The sequence below is a fragment of the Gymnoscopelus braueri genome (assembly GCF_963280865.1).
Source record: "Gymnoscopelus braueri genome assembly, chromosome: 7".
Taxonomy (NCBI): domain Eukaryota; kingdom Metazoa; phylum Chordata; class Actinopteri; order Myctophiformes; family Myctophidae; genus Gymnoscopelus; species Gymnoscopelus braueri.
Window position 1 is genome coordinate 47,316,420 of NC_137608.1, and position 17,387 is coordinate 47,333,806.

General features: G+C 42.9%; 1 protein-coding gene across 1 annotated transcript in view; it reads right to left on the reverse strand.

Annotated features, from left to right (window-relative positions):
• Positions 1-6,663: 6,663 nt before the first annotated feature.
• LOC308089082 (acetoacetyl-CoA synthetase-like) overlaps positions 6,664-17,387 on the reverse strand; it is a gene marked incomplete at its 5' end in the record, with an annotated part of 39,703 nt that continues 28,979 nt past the window's right edge. Inside the window, 6 exons of the mRNA XM_080433654.1 lie at positions 6,664-8,968; positions 10,708-10,910; positions 13,004-13,062; positions 14,584-14,653; positions 15,031-15,156; positions 16,663-16,776. Coding sequence (XP_080289780.1) covers positions 8,831-8,968; positions 10,708-10,910; positions 13,004-13,062; positions 14,584-14,653; positions 15,031-15,156; positions 16,663-16,776 — 710 coding nt within the window. The 3' untranslated portion in view covers positions 6,664-8,830. The remainder of the gene's footprint in view (positions 8,969-10,707; positions 10,911-13,003; positions 13,063-14,583; positions 14,654-15,030; positions 15,157-16,662; positions 16,777-17,387) is intronic.

Here is a 17,387-nt window from a genome sequence, read left to right on the forward strand (position 1 = left end):
TCGGTTCCGTATGTACACTCTCTGAGTTATACACCCGTGAGGAACCCCCCTAAGGAACCATGAGGGTCCCTGGACCACACTTTGAGACCCACTGGTGTAGCAGAGTGTTTCCAGTGAGCCAACATGCACAATATCAGCACCCTGACACCCTGAGGAAGAGGCCCAATTTCTGATATTGTCTGATTAGCCAATACGTCTGCTGTGCATAGAGCAGTACCTTCTGGGTAGATGAAGGCATCAACCATAACGGCCATCAGGGCCTATACTTGCGACAGACGCGTTGGCACTTTGATCGCGTAATACCAGCCAAACGCTTGGCTCCAGCAGGGATGAAATTAGAGGACGCACACATAGCATGTTGTTACAGTCACTTTATTGCCATCCCTAAACAGCTACTGAACACATTAACATGATATGCGTTGCTCTGTTACTGATTTACTGCAAGGATGCAAGTTTTATTGTAGGAAAAAAATCATATTGTATGCATTCATTATATTATTCACATACTGCACTACACGGTTGAAATTATTACAATCTCTGCAGAGCAATAAAATAAAGGTACAGTAAAAGAAAAACAAAACAAATGTATGTGTAATGATTAACAATTTATTGGACAAGAATATACACAAATGGATTCAAACTGAACTGAAACAGTATTGTATTTTTCGTCCCCCAAACGTGACCTATTTCTCTCTTGAGAATGGTCTCTTGGTACAAAAGAGAAAAGAAACACTTGAACAATCTTTCAGAAGACAAACGGGGAAGCATTCCCAGGAATGTCACGTTGGATTCATGTCACCCCGACGGCGCACTTTGGGAACAGCGCTGTTCGGGAGGAAAGCCAGACTACCCGTTGCTCCGCGCGGACAGAAATCAAACGCACCTAGCCATTAAGAAGCCTCCCCCCACCCGCCCACCCACCCACCCCATCATTAGCAGTTGACCTCTCCATCTCCTGTCGACTCCCTTCACATAGCCACAAAAACCCTCCTGAACAAATAAAAGGCTATCTCCTCCCCGGCGCTCCCCAGGGGAGGCGATCGTGTTTCTCATTTTGGAACGGACTAAACGGCAGGATTCTTTTAATCTCTGAGATTTGAATGTGGCAGAGTGTGCTGTGCGCGCGCGTGTGTGTGTGATGTGTGTGTGTGCGTGTGCATGTGCGTGTGCGTGCGTGTGTGTGTGTGTGCGAGCGGGCATGCTTCCTCCCGTCTCTCATTAAACATGTTTCTCCAGCGCTGCTTGTCAGCAAGACATCCACTCAGAAGCCTGTGTTAAAGATCTCTCTCATTGATGTGGAGAGCAGCCACGCCACTCGCACAGCGGCTGCTCTCCATGAGAACCCAATTTAGATAAAACAAATCTCCGACGGCATGGGGGATATTTTTAGGGAAAAAAACTGCCTCCTGATGATGATCCAGGGGCCATGTTCCATAAAGACACAACAGGACAAAACAAGCAGACGGAAGGATAGGGCGGCGAAGAGACAGGACCGTAACACCTGAGCTGCAGGAAGTTCACTGATTAACCGCTATGCTGCAGCGACAAAGTGTCGACACAGTGACCACCTTTCTCAGCGGCAAACACGTTGGTTTTGTCAAGCGACGTGCACTTTGCGCTACACTTTGTCTCCAAAGCATGAACTGGGCTTTACTCGTTATGTGAGTGCACGTCGACAAATGTATAACAAATACTTATTTTGAACTGAAGTGTTTTTTCTATTTTTGTCCGTCCCAGTTGGCTCCCAGTTGACACAATCACTCATTTGGTTTGGGAACTACAGTAGGTAGGGGGTATTTTCAGACAGATAAAGCCCTATAACACGAGGACAAAAGTTGTGTGATAGGACAGTGGGTCCCAAACTTTTCCATGCCAAAGACCCCCAAAGCCACTGGCTGCAGCCCCCCTATTCCTAAAAGGCGTATAGCCCCCCCCCCCAGGGTGCTGCAGAGCCCCACTTTAAAAACCACTGCGACGGGATGCAATGTGACAAAATATTCAATAATCTAATCAACGTTAGAGCATGCCAACAGTGGGATTAAAGTCACCTCCCTTGCACTTCTCCCGTTGCAAAAAAAGTTTGGTGCCGCAGCACTACCGAACATGACCCAAATACGTAACCTTTAAGATTGGCTTCAGAGGTTGTTTTTAGAGGATTTGTTCAGTTCCACAGTTAAATCCCACATTGCTAATAGCAGTTATAACTCAAGTACTGCGCGAGCTACAGAGGAGGACCTGCTGCAAATGATCCTAAGTAGCAAAGGAAATAGATGTCACTGGTGGGCCGCCTTAGGTCTAATCCGCAAGAAAATGGCTTCAGTGACTGCGGGCTCTTTCCAACTGAAGCATATAGCCGAGGATTATCACAGTAATCTCTCACCAAATTATCAGTTCGCTGTGGCAGTGAATGATGCTGCCGTGCAGAATCTCTGCCTTTTGTCTGGGTAGTAAAAAAAAAGTCTAGACACCATTTTATGTCCTTAATAAAACCAAGTGCTTACTAGGAATGCAAGAAGAAATCCCTGCTCCGAATGGCTACAGATGAGAACTGTGATATCAGTTCAAAGGAGCAGCGGATCTGTCTGTTATGTTATATCACTTTCTGGGCAGAGATATCGTCTCTGTCGGGTGGAAACCTCATATGTCCAAAAGCTGTTACTTTTCAGGATTCAAATAAAAAAAATGGCAACAGTAGCAGACCTACAAGCTTGCAGATCTGCTACTGATGCTTTTGAGTGACACTATGATCAAGTCGGGCATTAATTTACGAAAAAACACAAAAAGAGAGGAGAGGTTTCTGCCTGACAGCAACGATATGCAAACCTCAACAGTGTCTCTCCAGCTCAAACCATTCTGGGAGCTGTATTCAAGCAAACAAGGGACAGGTTAAAACTTAGTGCACCGATCTTATCCTGCGATCCGAAATCAGGTCGGACACACACTCTCAGCCTCTTCGAAGGAGCATCTCTGTGGATGTTGATCCCTTCAGCACATTGGTTCTCAAAGTGGGGTCCGGGGACCCCCAGGGGTCCTTGGAGGGGTACCAGGGGGTCCCCAGCAAAATTGGCAATTCAAAAATAGCAGATCTACAAGCTCATAGCGCGGCACCGAGTGCCGCGCTACGAGCTTGTAGATCTGCTATTTTTGAAAAAATCTCAAAAATGTGTGCAAATCTTTCAATCTTTTTTTAAAAGGCGAACATTTTGAACTCAAATCTTTGCTTCTGGGGGTCCCTGGCACAACATATTTTCAGGTGGGGGTCCGCGGCCGAATACATATCAATTTGGCGGTCCTTGGCACGAAAACGTTTGAGAACCACTGCTTTAGCACACAAATGCACAATTTGGTTGAAACATTTAGCAAGCCTCAATGATGAGACTAGCTATAGCATGTTGTCACTGTCGGAGGAGAAACGTCCAAAGCTGTTACTTTTCAGGAAATGGGAAAAAATAACCTATTTTTAACCACTTAAAGCAGCACTACGGGTATGTAACATTCCTCTTCTACCCTGGATTTGAACCTAGTTTCCTGTGCAAGTTTTTACAATTGAACTAAGAGAGCCGACGTGCTTGCTCTGGGGATACATTTTATCTTGACCATCGGGTCCAAATTCGTAGTCAGACCCTGTGTCTAGGTGAAACATGACCTATGACACGATCTAAATGTTTCAATAGAAGAGCAGAGAGGCAAAATACAACCACCCCAATTGTATAAGTTATATTGTATTAACATGCTCTACCAGACAGATTGAACAAAATTACATTTTATTCATTAAAAAAAAGTTACATAGTAAGGCTTTAAGTCCTACATACTTTTTGGTACGACAATTAGCAAAAATATCCGATCTACAAGCTCACAATGCGACACATTGAGCTGGCCTGGTAGATCTGCCATTTCCACTATTTCTGAATTATTCTTTATATTTTGTTGAACGCTTGACAAATGACAGGGACACCAGGGTTAATGTGGTTCTAATTAAATGGTTCAATTGTGATATCATCAAATATAAATATCAAACATGTCAGACATACGTACATTCTAAATACAATACACATATTTAATTGAGTCTGACAAGAAGCAGGGATAAATAAAATAAAAAAAAACGAAGCGGCCATAAAAATGAATGACCGGGGGTGGGGATATCAAAAGCAGAGGCATGGATCCCCCATCCATTACGCCCTGCAAACCCAACCCTGCTATTTCCAGATAGTGTTCTGCCTCTATCTGCTTCCCATCCAATCGGCACTCCTTCTGTCTCTCTTTCAACCCTGCGTTCTCTCCTGCCGACTGACAGAGTACAGTCAGTGGAGAGAGAGGTGGGGGTTGCCTTTTTCAATTTGGGGGTGTCTGGGAGTGTGTTTAAACCCACGTTTCTTTTTTCTTTTTTTTTTTGCAGCCGCTGGAGAACAGTTTAACTCTTCTCAGCCCAAGGACCCCCTAGTTGAGAGACAGATGAAGCAGGGACCCCCTCTATATTGTATAACATTTTGTTTCAGATTGAACTTTTTTGCTTACTTGGTCTGCTCTTTTTTCCCTCTACACCTATACCTCTTTGCCAAAAGAAAAAGCTAGGGTTCAAATTAAGGAAAAAAATAATATATCACACAAGGATTTGGCGGACCCCCTGGCCTGTAGTAACTCTGAGGATCCCCTAGGGGTCCCGGACCACCTGTTGAAGACCCCTGGTTTAACTGACAGTTTTGGTGACGTACAGTATTAGCCACATTGACAAACTGACAGCTTCGTTAAGCCTGATACAGTATTGCGCGGCAAAAAGAATATTTTATGTTAACCTCTTATCTTACCTCTTAAATTAACGCCCAACTGGATCACACTACAGCGTCACACAAAAGCATCAAAATGTAGCAGATCCACAAGCTCGAAACGCGGCACAAAGCGACGCGTTTTGAGCTTGTAGATCTGTTACTTTTGCTCATTTTGAAACTGAATCCTGAAAGGTAACAGTTTTGGTTTTTGGACGTATCAGTTTTCCACAGCAATGCTGCTGAAACATCATTACATTTTGAGCGACTCGAGGTGTTCCAATCTCTGAAGTCCATTAAAATACAAACCATACCCCGTGTCTCTCCTTTTCAACTTTTAGTTTGTTCCCTGTCACCGTCCCCCTCCCGCTGTTTTGAGGCTCGGCTGCCTGTCGGGACCGAGTGTTCACACTTAAAAGATTATGGTGAGTTAAAGCGCCAAGTGTATTTCTAAAACTCATGTCTGGCTGAATAACCCCCCCCCCCCCCCCCCCCCACACACACACACACACACACACACACACACACACTATCCTCTCATCTCTGTCTGTCTGCCAACTCCTCATCCTCCCTTCACTCTAAAATGGGATAGATAAATTTAGCTACCGTCTGGTTTTTATGAAAGCCAAATATAATTGAATGTGTTACAGAAGAGATTGGTATCTGTGTCTGAACGAAAGCAAGCAGCCGGCAAGTCGACCCGCAAAGGTCAGTACACAAGTAGCGTTGGGAACCGATTGGTTCCCCGCGCCATGTGGCCCACAGGTTCAGTAGTCTGTCTCAAGTACATCCCCTTGGACATGACGCTATAGATGTCACATAATATACAAATACATCCCCTTGGACATGACGCTATATGTACAAATACATCACCTGGACATGACGCTGAGGCCGAATGTCTTCTAAATTAGTAGCTTTACTTCTAGTAGTAGATGTTAAAGTAGTTATCCAAATAATTACTTAAAATAAGAATGGACTGTATCCAGTGAAAAGACTACTCAAGTACTGAGTCACAGCGTATGATATGATTTATTGTTCAAATAATCAGAATGTAATTCAAATGTGTAAAATATAAAATTATGAGTACTTATAAAGTAAGTAAGTAAAATATAAATAAACACAATTGGTTGACGTCTCTTTGAGATAATTAAATACAGAATGTGCATTTAATAAACAATGAGTAAAAGAAACAAGCGGAATGTAGCCAAATCATTTGAATTCGTTTTTGACCCAAATGCAAAGCAGAAAAAAGTAAAGCATTTTCTTCACACATTATGCTTGCGTTAAAACTACTCTTACAAGTACAATTTATTCAAAAAGTTACTTAAGTAAATGTAACTGAGTAAAAGTAACTGGTTACTCAGCCACTGTGGTTTACAGCAGCCACGTGTTTCAGATGAAGCTATTTGAGGGGTAGAAGATGAAAACAAGACCATACCCTTGGTGCTGGGCAATATATCGATATTATATCGATAACGTGATATGAGACAAGATATCTTATAGGATTTGGGATATCGTAATGCCGTGATATATGGCATAAGTGTTGTCTTTTCATGGTTTTAATCACTTATTTTATTATTACTTATTTTACGCATTTAAATCACTTTTTAAATACTTTCATAATTGTAAAAAGGAAACAAATTAAAACTAAATTGATATGGTCACAATACGACAATATCATCACAATTACGATACACTGAGGTATTTGGTCAAACCATATTGTGATATTTGATTTTGTCCAGATAGCCCAGCCACTGGGCATACATACAGCCATCACTTACATTTAGATACTTCCACTCGGCACCTATTGCACCCATGTCTGCCCAGGAAGGAGGTATCCCCTACTGTGATAGTTCTAGATGTTTCTTCCCTTTTTCTTTTCCTGTTGAGGCTTTTTTCCTTCTTTTCTCGGGTGTTTTACCTCGTCTAATCTCTCAATCTGTCTGCCCTAAACACGTAGTGTCGGTGTTAGTAGAAATAAACACAGTAGCACCCGAGAGGAAGTGGACTAAGAATGGGGAGGAGCCAAACTGAGTTCCCGTTTCTACAAAAAAAATGAGGTGGTGCCCCCAAGAGGCAAAAACAAAAGAGGAAACAAAAGTTTTTTTACCGAATGGGTTCCCAGATTGTACCTCACCTGACTAAGGGTGTATGGGCATTTTGTTAAATATGGTCCCTGTAAACTGTAAAGCCTTTTGAAACTGTGACAGCGATTGAGAGCTATACAAATAAATCCCAACACTATACTGCAGCATGTAACCGCTAACACATCAACTCATGTCTTGATATATAAACTAAATCAAGCATTTACACATTGTAAACTGAGGTTTAGGGTCTGGACACAGTAGTATACAGTATGTAGAGGATTTTGTAAACCGTTTCAGCCCGGTACCGATATGGAATAAATCGTCGCTGTCGGGTGGAAACCTCATTATGTCCAAAACTGTTACTTTTCAGGATTCAAATTCAAAAGTAGCCAAAAAATAGCAGCTCGATAAGCTCGAAACGTGTGACACTGTAGTATGATACAGTAGGGCATTCATCAAAAACACTAAAAGTTAAAATATGGAGATAAGACGTTTCTGCCCGACAGCAACGGAATCTACTTTTACCCTGGGTACCTGGCTTCATTTGAACAACTCTTTTGGTCTGACGGTGCACAGAAAACTGCTTCATGACTCGTCTTAGGTACCGTCGAAGAAGCTTCAGCACCGCCATGTTATCAAAACAACAACAGGCAACATCACTGGACAAAGACAACAAGTTGGACACGTTTAACATAGCGAAACACGACACCCAACAGCGATGAAGAGATGAAAGCCGAAGCTAGTGGGTTCCACTGGCTGTGTGTGTGTGTGTGTGTGTGTGTGTAAATTTTCGTCTTGCCGTCTTGGACCCATTCAGAGGACAGTTACGTAAGTCTCGCGTAGCCAGACAACTATTCCACAAGAACTACACCTCCCGAAAGCCGAGGAAAGGAAGCTGTCACCTGTTTCCGTTACACGAAAATATATTTCAAAATATATTTACATTCTATTTTAGAATTTCCATTTCTGATAAGAAGCAAGCTATTTACAGTAGGCTTTGATTATTTAGATTTACATTGGGACACTTTTGCGCGACTGTAAAGACGAAACGGAAGAGGGGAGGAGGCGTCATACATCGGCTTTATCCCCGGATAATTTCCAGACTGTATGACGGAAGCATTTAGAAAATGATGGGAGGCAACAGTCTGGCTTGCGAGACAAAGAGTACAGTTAACGCCAATTTCAACCTGGCACCGCTATTTTGGACATGCATTATTTATAGTGAAAATAGCTACAAAATCTACAACCTTACAACGTGGTGCGATGCGACGCGCTGTGAGCTTGTACATCAGCTATTACCCACAAAACACCGCCGTACGGCAAAAGTATGAGACGGGGCTTAAGGGTTTTTTAAAAAGCAGCAGAGAAAAAGAGGCATCGAATCTCCCTTTTTTCCCCCAGACAGTTTCAGAGCATAAACAGTATATTCACAAGCTCTGGCGCACACAGCCTGTGGAACGCAGTTTGAACGTTTTGGACACATGCCACAACGCGGTTAGCAAAGCGACAACCGCTCCAGTGTTAGCCTGCTCGCAGGGTGAAACTCGTTCCCAGGATTTTCTCATCTCACGAGGAGAAACGCCTGGTAAAGACAACCCCCCCCCCCCCCCCCCCTCGGAAGCTGTCTTTTCCTGACCAATTACGATCTCCACAGCGTCAACGTAACATCCTTGGGCCGGTACTTCCTGTACTTCCACATGTACACTTTCAGTAGCAATTCTTGGCCCAGCCAGCGTATTTGCAAGCTAGCGCTCCAGGAAAACTAAACGTTTTCCGAAGGCGTTAATTTACGATGGAAAGTGTCCCCCCCCCCTCCCCCCCTGTACAAAGCTCAAGGTGCAGTCTCTCCGAATGTCTCTTCCTGTATAGCAACAAAGTTTACTAGAATTAAAAACTTGAATCCTTGTTGGTTCCCTTTGACAGTGTCCTCCTTTTTCCAGTTTTGAGATTCTGTGGCGTTTTCCTGGTCCTCGTAATACACTAGTAGTTCTGCAGCTCTGGAATGTTCTTGTAGAGGTCCAGGGAGTCTGGGTTGGAGAAGGCTCCTCTCTGCATCACCTCGCGCCCCGCGATGATCTGCTTCACGGCCACTTCCACCTTCTTCCCACTGATGGTGTACTGTAAGAAGACACACAGGAGAGGTAAACATAACATTATTCATGCAATGCCGTCTGTCGGCGAAGAGTTACGGAACTCAAATCCGACAGGACTTCATCGATTCTCAACATATTCCGTCAGAAGTGAAGAGTTAGTGGAAGCATTTTTTTTATGACCTCGAGCAGGATTTTTCAAACTATTAGGTCACTGACCCTTGCCCCCCCCATATTGACTTTCATTAGAGCATGAACGCACATTTCTTTATTTTTTTGATTACCTTTAGAGTAGCCAATTATTATTACCCCATTTGTCCTGCCAATTAATACTCTACCACTGCTGTTGTACCCGACTCGCTCACCATCCAGTGAGGAGACCTCACTTCCACCATTTCCATTTGGCAAAAATAGGCAAACATTTAGCGAAAGACAGACGAACATTCAATTAAAATAGACAATCTCAGCTATATGATGTACAACAAAGTATATAGGGTTTAAGTGGTCAAGGGCCTCCAAAAAGTCACCATTGATTATGTGAAGGCCTTTATGACACTCTCTGGTGGTTCCACTTGGTTTTTGTCATGTTGAGTTTCTTATAATAGAAAGCAGCCATTTTCACTACAAGACACTTTCAACTCAGCAACAGGATACGTGCTTCAGTTTTCACTCGACAAACACTAACCGTGTTCCTTCAACTCTAGAGTATCTATACTTTGTACATACCTGTACCCCACTGTCAGTGGTGTAAAGTAACTAGGTACATTTACTCAAGTACTTAAGTACAATTTTGAGGTACTTTTACTTTAATGGAGTATTTCCAATTGTCTGTACCACTACATCTCAGAGGCAAATATTGTACTTTTACTCCACTACAATTATTTGAAAACTTTAGTTACTAGTTACTTTGCAGATATAAATTATTATATTATATTATATTATAAAACATACATTAACCACTTTAGTCCTAGTTTATACGTAGGCTATTTTCAAAGATTTTAGTACTTTTACTTTTGGTACTGTAAGTACATTTTGATACCAATACTTTTGTACTTTTACTCATGTAAATTTTGAATTCCAGACTTTTACTTAACTCTTTGACTGCCAGAGTATTTTCATAAAGTACTCCCCCAGTGCCAGCAATTTTCGTGTTTTTTTATTTTTATATTTTGAATTTTTTTCATGAAAATAATTTAAAGACACATAATTTAAAGGCACAGCACAAATCCGCCACTAGAGAGCAGCACATGACAGCTTGATCAGGTCGTTGGGTCACTGTCACCCTTCTTGGGAGATTAGACAGGGAAAAACATGAAAACGGATGTGACGTAGTCCCAGATTGTCTGATCGGCCAAAATTACGATGTGATACACGACGGCGATGACTGATCGTCACCCAGACCATAGATAGATTATAGAAGAGAACCTGTCCGTTTGTCTGTTATACCGTGTGAAAAACCGTTTGTTTACCTATTTTGGACGAAAATGACCGGGGAAAAAAATCAAAAACCGGAAACGGAATCCAGGTCATGAAACCGGATGCAGATGTGGGTGAAGTAAGTGGAACTCGAGAATAACATTGAATATTAAGCAGCATAGCGCAATCAGAGATTAAACAATGAACGCGCGTCGAACGCGTCGACGGCCAACTGGACAAAGTAGCACTTGACGCGTTATCGCGTCGTCCGCAGTCAAAGAGTTAACGTAACAGAGTACTTCTAGAGTACTTCTGCAGTATTGTGGAGGAATAGAGTTGGTGAGAACTCACAGGAATGTCTCTGGTCTCCAGCAGCAGGGCGGGGACGTGGCGGGCCGACAGGGCCTTCCTGATGGCCCCTCTGATGATCTGCACCAGCTCCGGACGGAACGCCTGGCCGGGGGCCATCTTCAGGAACAGAACGACGCGCTCCTCCCCGTCAGAGTTGTACTGGGGAACGCACAGGCTGTCGGACACTTCCTCAAACGCCTCCACTGCACAGGGGAGAGAGAGAGCGAGAGAGAGAGGGAGATATTTTTTATGTATTTTTTAAAACACCTTTATTTTCTAATAAAATCATGACCATACCAAATAACACAACAGTTAAAGCCTATAGTAATACATAGTTAAAAAAAAACTGTCCCTCCACAACAGAACACATAGAGACACACGGCCGGAAGCGGAAGGCCTACAAATCCACGCCCACTTTTGACACTCGGGGTCCGTTAGAACGATGAACTGCAGCTCTCGATGCAATCTCTATGAGAGGCATTGTAAAATACCGTCATTTCACTGGTTAACTACTGAGGCTGTAGCGATTTTTTTTGTGTTCTAATAATCTGTCCCATTTGTTTAATTTGTCCTTTTTAACTCTATAAACGCCATTGACTCGAAAACGCGTCAATAACTACTTAATCCACCCACGCCATTGACGCGTTAGACGCGTTGGATTTGCGTTCATTGTTTAATCTCTGATCGCGCTATGCTGCTTAAAATTCAATGTTATTCTCGAGTTCCACTTACTTCACCCATATCTGCATCCGGTTTCATGTCCTGGGTTCCGTTTCCGGTTTTTGATTATTTTCCCCCGGTCATTTCGTCCAAAATAGGTAAACAAACGGTTTTTCACACGGTATGACGGACAAACGGACAGCTTCTCTTCTATAATCTATGGTCTGGGTGACGATCAGTCATCGCCGTCGTGTATCACAACGTAATTTTGACGATCAAAACAATCTGGGAGGACGTCACATCCGTTTTCATGGTTTTCCCTGTCTAATCGCTCAAGAAGGCTAACAGTGACACCAGGAGCTGATCAAGCTATCATGTGCTGCTCTCTAGTGGCGGATTTGTGCGGCGTCTTTAAAAAACAGTCTGATCAATTATTTTCATGAAAATTTTCAAAATATAAAAATAAAAAAAACACGAAAATTGCTGGCAATGGGGGAGTACTTTATGAAAATACTCTGGCAGTCAAAGAGTTAATGTCCCATATCTTTCATCTCGATATACTACCCACAATATACTATAATATACTCCATCAGTATGTCAAAACCGCTAGCATCGGAGATCCAGAGTTTAAGTGGTCGCATGGTATATACGTCACGGACGCATCCCTTGAGGTTTTCAATACCCAGAAAACTGGCGAAAGTGGCCGTTTTCAATAGGTTTTGGTCATTATCTCTGGAACAGAAGGTCCAATCTGCTCAGTTCAAATCTTGTTGGATGCGTGACTTTGAGGACATTAAGCACGCAATGACACATTTTCGTTTTTTAGGGGAGGCGAGATCTTAGTTGGGCAGGCGACCGCCTCTCCTGCCTCTACAGTGGGTACGCCACTGGTCGGCGCTCGGCGCTCGTAAAGACAGTGATGTCACTGAAATGCCCGTCTGCTGTCTACCCTCTGCTGTGTTAGCATTATGGGTAACTCGTTAAAGTGGCAAATTAAATGTGAAACACATCAACTATTAAGAAAACAAGAAGATATGTTGACAAAGACACTCCATACATTTGGAAACATATTTTTATTTAAATCAATATCGTCTTCAGTTAATGCAGGATAATTTTAAAAGTAGGCTAACTCTCATATCCTCTCATAGGGAATGCATTGGCAGCTGCAGTTCATCGTTCTAACGGACCTCGAGTAGCGGCGCTGTCTCAAAAGTGGGCGTGAATTTTGTAGTCCCCGTGTGTCTCTATTGAAGCACCGCAGAAATATGAAAAACCTCAACATTATTCATGAGTGAATAAAACCCAAAGTCCACTCTCATTCTGGTGTTTATCAATGCCTTAAACGGGCAAAATGGGCAAAAGCCCCTCCAAGCCCCATTTAACACTATATTGTTCCTGCTTTTTTAAATGAGAGAGGGAGAGAGAGGGGGGGGGGGTGATATGGCACAGGAGAGGAGAAAAAAGAGGTGAAAATGGGCGAGAGTACAGAAGGAGAGGAAAGGAGGTACGAGAACAGGAGAGGATAGAACACAGGAGCAAGGAGGTGAAAGAAAAAATGATTAACGCCTATCCTGTTTCACTCAAAAATATGTCACAAATAATAGAAATGCTGTTTCATCTGGACTTTAAGGCTTACCGATGTTGTAGATTTCCGAGCTGCCGAAACGGACGCCATTAGGGTTCAACGTTCCGTCGCTATAAAACACACGCGCGCACACACACACACACACACGCACACACGCACACACGCACACACACACACACACACACACACACACACACACACACACACACACACGCCGTCAGTCAGTGGTGGTACCAAAGAGTACTGAGAACGTTTCAGAGATGTCTAGTACAGTGGTTCTCAAAGTGGGGTCCGGGGACCCCCTGGGGTCCTTCGGGGGGTTCCAGGGGGTCCCCAGCAAAACGTGTTAATACAGCAGAGAAATCCTTTGAACCACTTTATCCATATTTTATATGCTGGATATTCAAAAATAGCAACGAATCACAAAGTGACACACAGTGAGCTTGTACATCTGCAAAATTTGAAAGATTTTGAAAAATCTCTAAAGTGTTTAGAATTTTTTTACTCAAATGTTCTTTCAAGGGGGTCCCTGGCACCAAACATTTTCAGATACATGTAAATGTAGGGGTCCTCCTTGACATGAAACAGTTGGAGAACTACTGGTCTGAGGACACAGGCACCACCAGACGGCGGGGGGAAAAGCCATTTCACAATGGGGGGTGGGGGGGGGGTCATCCAGAGACTATGGCTATTTGCTTGGTAGGGAAACATTTGGGACGTCTAAGACCAAGGCAAAACTCCAAGGTCACCATTCCATTCCAACAAATGAGAACACGCTGATGGTTTTGGACACAGCGCGAGCCAAAATGCCCATAACGTATTGGAAAGTGGGGGGAAATCAATAACCAATTTTCTGAGTTTTTTGGGGTGGATGTACGGTAGAGTCTCTGAGATCAAGACATTATACTAAATGCTGTCTTTAGCATCTTGGTTTCATTTCAGTTCATTTAATGGCCTGAGCTCACTCTTCATCACATTAACGTCACATTAAAACAAAGATATCTGTATTATACAATCAAAACAAGCCAGTATTTGTTCACTTACAGGGGTCTCCCCATCTCTTTACAGATTTTTTTTTTGTTCAGGTGGGTTGCTAATTTCAATCAGGAGAGAGACTTTTTTTGTCCTTTTTTTTCATCGCTTCCAATTTCACTCGTTCAACCCTGTATCCTGTATGAGTTCTGATTGGATCAAATTGACCTGAAAACTACCAGAGTTAAACGGCCGCTCCGGAATTTGACTGTTTATCAGTGTAACTCACTGGTTCTCAAAGTGGGGTCCGGGGACCCCCATAGAGTCCTTGACGGGGTTCCAGGGGGTCCCCAGCAAAATTAGTTACGGTAATTAATATAACATCACGATCAGTTTAACCACTTTAACCCTATTTTATACTTCCAAAAAAGCAGATCTACGAGCCACACAGAGATGTGCTGTGTGGCTCTGCTATTTTTGAAAAATCTTGAAAGAAAATGTGAAAGATTCTGAATAATTTAGACATTTGTAAACACAAATATTCTCTTCTCGAGGTTCCTGGCAAAAAAACAACAACAACACATTTTTTTTCAGATTGGGGGCCTAATACAAGTTGGGGGGTCTTTGACAACGTTTTAGAACCAGCTGGTGTAACCGACCTTCGACCCAGCATAACGAGGCCTCCCGTCTTGGGGTTGATCTTGCAGTAATCTCCGTGGGCCCACACACCTGGTGACAGAGGTACAGTAAAGACCTAGATTACACACTTCATTTTACACAATAAAAGATGTTCAGCTGTGTTTGATGGTACAGTATACCCTCCCTGGGAAACCCCCCCCCCCCCAACCTACAGAGAAAACATACAGTAATACACACAGTAATATTACGTTCATATTACATAAGACCCTGTACTATGGTTTGATGTTAAGAGTCGGTACGCTCCCACACCTACAGGTAGAGGAAATGTATTGCAGGCTATGGAGAATGAATAGGCTTTGTGTTTATAATACGGGGGTACTGTGTGTGTGTGTGTGTGTGTGTGTGTGTGTGTGTGTGTGTGTGTGTGTGTGTGCGTGTGTGTGTGTGTGTGTGTGTGTGTTACTGACCAGGGTATGTAGAGAAGTAGGCTTTGTGGTACTTGACGCCATTTTCGTCGTTCCAGAAGTGTGTGGGTTGACAGGGGATTGGCTTCAAACACACCAGCTCCCCGCTCTCTCCCCATACCGGTTTACCTGCACGCACGCACGCACGCACGCACGCACGCACGCACGCACGCACGCACGCACGCACGCACGCACGCACGCACGCACACACACACACACACACACACACACACACACACACACACACACACACACACACACACACACACACACACACACACACACACACACACACACACACACACACACACACACACACACACACACACACACACACACACACACACTTAGCGTCAGACTGGAATAATCCTGGGCTATTGGTACAAACGTATACATTCAATTAGACCTCAATCTGCTCTGTCTCTGTGAGGGGGGACGGAGGGCAGCCCCCCTTCAGCCAATTGAGAGACTGAAGACGGACTCAAATCAATGTGAGAGTGTAGAGCAGCTGGCTCTCAAACCTTTTCAAGGACCCCCACATTGATATGTATTTTGCTGCGGACCCCCATCTGAAAAAGTTCTTTTTGCCAGGGACCCCCAGAAGAGTTAAAAAAAAAAAATCACAATTGATTAAAGAAAGATTTTTCATTTTTGTCCACGGAGACCCATCTGAAAATATTTTGTGTTGTTAAAATGTTTCAGACACTACTTTTTTTTGGAAAATAGCAGATCTACAAGCTTGTACATCGGTTAATTTTCAAATAGCTGATCAATTTGCAGTGTGTGTGTGTGATCATGCGGCCAGGTCGCTTCTTTTGGGCTTGTTTTTGTAGATCTGGCCGCTTATTTGTCTTGCAAAATCTGTCCCCAGACTAAATTGTACCTCAGTCCTATAACTGTACCAGACAATGTACCAAGTTGGAGTGTACGGTATGTTCCCGGAGCCTGCAGGGTTATGTGCCCCCGGGGTCCCTGGGATGATGAGATAATAACAGCCAATGTGACACAATTAGATCTTGCCAATAGTATTAGATTCTGTGAAAAGGTTGTTGGGAAAGATGGGTGTTAGTAATAACGAAGCAATGCTTTTTTTTGGTGGGTTCCCAGCGTAAGTATCCCTGGAGACTACCACACCACTTCAATGTGAACGACACGCATGTATGATTTTAAACACCACCCACTCACAGAGCAGTGGTGTAAAGTAACTAAGTACATGTACTCAAGTAAGTACAATTTTGAGGTATTTTTTACTTTACTGGAGTATTTCCAAGTGTCTATACTTTTCCTTCTACTCCATCTCAGAAGCGAATATTGTACTTTTACTCCAGTACAATTATTTGAAAACTTTAGTTACTAGTTACTTTGCAGATATAAATTATTACATTATAAAACATACATTAACCACTTTAGCCCTATTTTATATCTAGGCTATTTTCAAAAATGTTTGTACTTTTACTTTGGTAAATTTTGAATTCCGGACTTTTATTTGTAACAGAGTATTTCTATATTGCAGTATTGATACTTTTACTTAAGTAAAACATTTGAGTACACACGCGCACGCACGCACGCACGCACACATAGAAAAACAGAAAAACAGAAAAACAGAAAAACAGAAAAACAGAAAAACAGTCTTACCTTCTAAGCTCCATGCCTCTACAGCCATGCCTAGATTTCTGGTTTGGATTTCGCCCCGGTACACTGGCACCGTTGGGTTCTGCCCCATAAAACAGGACACGATGTCTGTCCCACCTAGAGACAGACAGACAGACAGACAAAACGACAAAAAGACAGAGACTTTAGCTTGGGTCGCTCGCCGGGAAATTGCCGATCTACGAGCTGACAACACGTTTTATGGGCGTGGGCGTGTTGTGAGCATGTAGAGCTTGTAGATCGTGAGCATGGCAGTCTATGAATTAAACATAAACTTTTCAGTGTTATTTTCGTGAGACGTCTCACTTAACTCTTACCCTGCCAGAGTTTTTTCAGAACAGTCTGTAGCCTCTGCCAGGGTTTTGACCGATTTTGATACCTTTTCGCATAGCCACAAAATATTTTTCTCAAGTATGATTGATCCCCAGAAAATTTCTAATCACAGATGAGATTCAGGTGTGGTTTCACAAATGTCAACGAGGTCAATTTGACCTTGTTGTCATGTGTTGTTTGATGTTTGAAAATAGCTCAAAACCAGTAGTTTCAAACCAAAAAACATTGTGAATTGTTTGTCCGTTTCAATTTTAACATTGAAGTGGATGGAGCAGCAAATCTTTGGAAATTGTTATCTCCTTATTCGTTTGGAATATCGAAAAGGTTTTTAAACGTCTTTGGCAGGCAACAGCTAATTTCTCAAAGACGTTTATAAA